The sequence below is a fragment of the Microtus oregoni genome, unplaced genomic scaffold (genome assembly GCF_018167655.1).
Source record: "Microtus oregoni isolate MIOR12 unplaced genomic scaffold, Mior012 000043F_ref0000047, whole genome shotgun sequence".
Taxonomy (NCBI): domain Eukaryota; kingdom Metazoa; phylum Chordata; class Mammalia; order Rodentia; family Cricetidae; genus Microtus; species Microtus oregoni.
Genome location: NW_024543210.1, coordinates 13,944,581 through 13,950,580, shown reverse-complemented (window position 1 = coordinate 13,950,580; position 6,000 = coordinate 13,944,581). Strand labels below are relative to the sequence as shown.

General features: G+C 40.8%; 1 protein-coding gene across 1 annotated transcript in view; it reads left to right on the top strand.

Moving 5' to 3' along the window:
* Window positions 1-2,826: 2,826 nt before the first annotated feature.
* The window catches only part of Ttc8 (tetratricopeptide repeat domain 8), a 52,551-nt gene continuing 49,377 nt past the window's right edge, over window positions 2,827-6,000 (top strand). Inside the window, exon 1 of the mRNA XM_041633266.1 lies at window positions 2,827-3,037. Within this exon, the coding sequence (XP_041489200.1) occupies window positions 2,924-3,037 (114 nt within the window). The 5' untranslated portion in view covers window positions 2,827-2,923. The remainder of the gene's footprint in view (window positions 3,038-6,000) is intronic.

Genomic DNA, 6,000 nt, shown 5'->3' with positions numbered 1-6,000 from the left:
AAAAAGCACTTATATTTTGCATTTCAAGTATTTATGCTATGATTCCATATGTATGTCACATGTAGAAGATGTTATTTAAAGAAACTACTTTTTTATTTGAAATCACATTGAAGGATTATGCTAGGATTCCTTGGCACTAAATAGAAAAGGGTGTTCTTTTAGCTCATATTAACTCCCATTGGGATAATATGGGCCAGGGGCTGGTTGTTCCACAAACAGAATTTATACCAACAATGTTCTAATCTTACTTTCATTGTTGAAAATTAGTTCAATTTCAGACTTTAAAATATGGTTTGTTAAATAAGAAGACTGCTAGAAAAAGCAATTGAATGAACCCACTCTCTTTATGTACTCAATTTAGAGCTGTTCAGACTACTGGATGTGGTTTGAATCAGAAACACCCCATAAATATTCCTAAGAACACCTAGTTGAATCAACGTAGTGAATGTGTAATTGCCTGTGAAATTCAGAGTTAAGAAAGAAAATTTAGAATCAAAGGAGATGGTTATTAATTGTGCTTTTTGTTTTTGAAGTCCATTCCTGGGTGGTTATTCACTGGAGGGCTGCGGGAGGGAAATGGATCTTGGCAGATGGTCAGCAATTTGAGGTTAATGTAACATAGCTCCTATGCAGAAATTGAGAAGATTTTTAGTTTCAGGGAAGGGATCAGTTTTGCTACTATTTGAAGGAGAATGTATGTTTAAAAATTCCTGAATACTTGGAATGCCAGTGATATTGGCATAAAATTACTGAAATATAAATAATAAGTATGGCCTTAGGTTAATAATGTATCATTGTTAGCTCTTTAGTTGTGATAAGCATATTGTAAGATATTGACAATGGGAAGAACCAAGTAGGAACACATTGATTGAACTTAGTGCTATCTGCACAATGTTTTAAAATGCAAATCTCAAATTATTCTGAAATAAAAAATAATGTGTATAGGAATGGAGATGACTCAGAAGTTAGGAGTGCTTGTTTCTGTAGAGAACCCAGGTTCAAAACCCACACGGCAGTTCACAACACTTAATAACTCCAGTTCAAGGAACTAGGCATCCTCTTCTGGCCTCTGCAGGCACTAGTCACAAATATGGTGGACAGACAAACATGAGAGCAAGGCACTCATACACCTAAGTAAAATAACCTTACAAAATTAAAATATATATGTATGTACTGTAACGTTCCATACCTTTAACCACAACAGTCTAGAAGTTGAGACAAAAGTGCTCATTTTATAGTCAGTTTTCCATAGGAATCTGCTTAGGCTGTATCAGAAAATAAAAGGCCCTTGTGAACTGCTGCATCTGCCAATTGCCAACATATGCTTGATCTTCACATGGACTGCCTTACTGGGACCTTTACACAAATTACATCTCTAGAGTTACCCCCAGCGAAACACAAATGGACTAGTGTTAAACATCACTGTCATAACAAGTTTTATCATTATTTACTTCCAAGATGCAAAAAGTTCTAGAAGGATTGCTTAGAAAAGAAAAAAAGAAATATTCACTATCCATTCCTTAGTTTTGAAATTTATACTTCAGTTTGATATCTGCAAAAGCGACTTGGTTTAAACATAATGTTGGCACCGCTATTCTCTAGTGTTGAGAAAACTGCAAAATATTTCTCTTTACTGATTGTTATCTCTGAAAGGAAATTTGGACACTATCAGAAAACGCTGGCTATGGAGGTTTTTCGCTTCCATCTTCCATCATGGTAGGAAGGGGGCAAGTGGATGATCTAAGAAGCCACCCCCAGACTCCTTGTCACATTTCTGTCTAACCGGCTTTACCACGAAATATTTGCCATCTTTGTAAATCTGTAGAGGGAAGGACACAGATCCCGAAGAAATCGTTCTGGCTCTGCTGAGTTAGCTCAAGGATTTCAATGACAGACTCTTTACCTAGCACATGCCAAAAACCTGGACTCAGTCTTCAGCAGGGGAGAAAATATTGTGCACACAAAAACGTTCAGCAGATGACACATGTGCCCAAAGATGGTGTTTCAAATGTTCTTTTGCTGTAACGTGTGTCAAATGTCTGTTACCTCCGCACGGGGGAGGCTGAACTGGGGGCTAGCCAAAGATACATAGCAAGACCCTGATACCAAAAGAAATCAAACAAAATCGAAAAATCAAATTCCCTTTTCCATAATTATCTACTTTGGAGGAAGTGCTATCAATCCGTAGATATAGAATTCAAAATCAACACCCTGACGTCATACAGCTCCCTAAATCCGGGCAACTTTAGGCAATTAATTTCTCTTTTTGGAGTCTATCTCAGTTTCTCATCTCTAAAATGAATGGATTGGACCAAGCAATCTCTCAGTTCCCCTACAATTTCAACACTGAGGCGGGGTTAGACGGAAAACTACTGGAGGTATTGTTTTGATTTTTCATTTGTTTTTTCTTTTTCTTTTTTTTAGGGTAGAGGAAAAGCTGTTTCCGCATTTATGTTTCTAGAGTCAGAAATATGAGCGCAGTAGGAATGAGTGAAGTAGGGGGGCACAACCCGGGTCAATTTAGGTAGTTTTGCCTTTACTGGGGAAGCAGCGGGGCGGTTGCTAGGCAACTGCATCTCGTGTACGCACGGAGGCCCCCAGACAAGCTGTCTAAGTCACTTCCTGTTTTTGTGTTGTTTTGTTTGAAGGAGTGGTGGCTTTTCAAAATTAATGAAAGCTGTTGTCTTTAAAAGAGCACATAATTTTTTTCAGCCAATTCTGAGCAAACTCTCTGGATGAGGTCGGCTCACGGCGGCTTTTCTTTCCCCTGTTTTCAGGCGCGCTGTGGACACCTTTCAGGCCAGGCCCCGCCGCGTTGCCAGGCAGAGCCCGAATCCTCCCGCTCGCTGCTCCTGGACCCTGCCCTCCCTACTCCGGGCCCTGGGCCCCGGACCCCGGGCACTAGAGCGTTGTCTGGTCCACCATGGGTTCGGAGATGGAGCCTCTGCTCCGGGCCTGGAGCTATTTTAGGCGCAGGAAGTTCCAGCTCTGCGCCGATCTATGCACGCAGATGCTGGAGAAATCCCCTTATGACCAGGTACCTGCTGACCCTAGGCAGTCGGTGAATTCTCTTGCTATGGCCGTGGGCTCTAGAGGATCCCTGTGTCCCCTGGGGTAGCCCTGGGAGGAGGGCCCTAAGCGAAGTTACCTGTGTGGTCCGCAGAGGCACCCAAAGCAAGACTCTTTGGAGTCCTGGATGGTGGGTCCTTGGCCTTTACATCTCCGGAGATCCTGAGTTCTGTGCCTTGACAGCTCCTGCTGTAAACCACAGCACCCCCTTTCCAGAGTTAGTTACATTTAAAGCGACTCTGTTAAGTTTGTGAGGAGCTTTGATAATTCATTGGCCATTCACTGGTCAGACTCTTTACTTCGTTGGTTTCTAAAAAGGAAAGACGTATGCGAACAAAGATCAGAGACGCTGCCCCCTTTAAACACAGCTATCTTTTGGTTCAGATGAAGCATGCGATCTTCCTGCCTCTATGTCCAAGTGTCAAGGAGCTTTTGTTTCTGAGTCATGAGTTTGACTTGAGACAAGATACAGGATATATTTATTTCTAAAGAAACTACCTGGGCAGGAGAAACTATACTTGTAGGAGGGAAAGATAGAATCCCTCTAAGAGAAAATGATAGTGTTGATTCAAGGGAAATTTAACAGTCCAGCGTCCAGCGTGAGAGTGCACTTGTGTACTCCCCGTTCTTGGGAGGTAGAGGCAAAGTAGTTCAAAGTAATCCTTGCTAAGTAGAGAGTTCAAGGCTGGCCTGGTGAGGTAAGAACCTGCCTTTAGAAAGAAAGTAACAGTGTAGTAACGTTGTGTATGCTAAACGGAAAGGGTAATGATAAACGGAGAGGTACAACGCCATTGAGCAAATGGCTCCTGGAAGAGGAAGAAAAATGAGAGGTTAGTATTAGAATCGTGGCAGTTTGGCAGTGCTTCAAGTACATGCACCTATACAGTTCTGATTCCCCTGCTTTTCCTCTCGTGGCATTGCCTTGGCATTGCTAGGGAAAGGTGGGGAGTTAGAAAAGCAGGGATCCGAGTGTGAAGGCTGTTTCTGGGCTCTGCTACTCTCTGAGCAAATGGATGGAAGTAACCTAGTGATTGCATCTGGCCTGCCCAACAATGGTGATGCTAAACGAGCTTCTGGTCTTGGTACTCACCTCATTAAAGGACTGCGTGTCTGTAAACAAGTCTTTTTCCAAGAGTGTCTCTTGGCCCATTAGTCTTACAAATGCTGCAAAAGACATTTCCGGCAAAAGTTTGGAAACAATGAGATAATATAAGATCTTGTTACCTTTGTTATGAGGGAAGTTTGTTAAGAAGTTTTGATGTATCAGACATTGTTCTGGGCACAAAGAGTCTCAAGAACTTTCCGTGTTGTTTCCATTGAGTTGGGATGGTTTCCACAAACAGGATTCCCAAGAGCTGTTGGCTGGAAGTTTCCTCATTAATGCCAGTGAAAGATAGACACGCCCTTTTTAGAGATTTCAGATGTGCCCAAAAGGCCCTGAATAGTTCAGAAGAAAATAAAGCTGATTTTTGCCAAATTTTATTTACTTAGAAATTTAGTTATTTAGAAACTTACTTGAGTACTGATTTTTTTTTGTCCTTAGGACAAATGTACTTCTTATTATTTGGAGTAGATATTGTTAGCAAAAGTGTTCTCATAGTGACATTCAGTACTACACCTGTGAGCTGAAATTTTATTTGTGCTAGATTCTTTCGTCAGGACTCTTTGTGTTTATTTCAATGAGCATCTATAGACTACTTATGATTTCGCAAGCATAAATTCTATAAAGTAAATAATTTTCTAATACTTAAAATAACCTTGTAAAGTAGGTAACAAAAACAACAGATTTGGTTTTGAGAATTTTATTGTGCTATCTCATTTAATCCTCAGCTACTTTAGGGCTTGGAATTATTTTTCCCCATCTCATGATCCAGGACACAGAAGTGTGTCCAAAAGTACAAAGCTAGCAAAACAAGCCCTTTAGGTTGCCACTAAACTTTTCCCAGTATATTTTTTCTCACATGCTTTCTCTCTACTCCCAAGATCTTAGCTGGTGTAGGATTTTGACACATCTATGTGGTTGGATTAAAAGCTCTGATTAGTCTTAAGGTAAAAAGTTCTGATTCTGATTTAGCCAAATAATAAAACTTATTTGAACAGAAGGGAAAGGGGAGGACAAATTTCCTCCATTGTTTGACGAAGATACTGTTTGGGAAAACCAACAGCCACAGAAGTGGTGCTTTTATTATGGTCAGGAAAGATTTTTTTTCCAGGAAAAAAGAGAAAACAAAGTAAGTGCTTTGTTTACAGTCTCATATTTTCAGCTAAAGAAGATAAAGGGTCTTAGTTTGGTCTCTTGTATTGATCTCATTATGTCTTAACCCCCAGTCTAAGATTGTTTTGTGAACATGTGGTTTCATGATGATTTCATGATGATGATGATGGTGTTGATGATAAAGAAAACAGACATGGGATCCCTCTGGAAATGCTGCTGTAGGTGCTGCTGGGTGATTAGCATGGCTAAGATCATCGCGGAGAGAGATCTTATTAGGTTCTAGCTTATTACATCAGTCTATTTTTTTGTGGATTTGTGATAAGACTTCATAATGTGATACATAGTTTATACCACAGAGGAGTTGTCCTTTGTAATTTGTTGATATGAGCAAGAGTTATACTCAGTTTGGGTAAATATGTCTTAGTTAGGGATTCCATTGCTGTGATAGAGCACTGTGACCAAAAGCAAACTGGGGAGGGGAGGGGTCTGTTTGGCTCACATGGGCAGTAACTCCAGGCAGGAACTGAAGCAGAGAGCATGGAGATCGCTGTTTACTGGATTGCTCGTCCTCATGGCTTTTCCAGCCTACTTTCTTAGATTCCCTAGAGTTAGTAGTGCTCACAGTGATCTGGGTCAATCATTAATTATCAGTCATTAATTCTCACCACCTCCCAAAGGAAAAAAATGACCCAGAGGTTTGCCCACAAGCCACACAC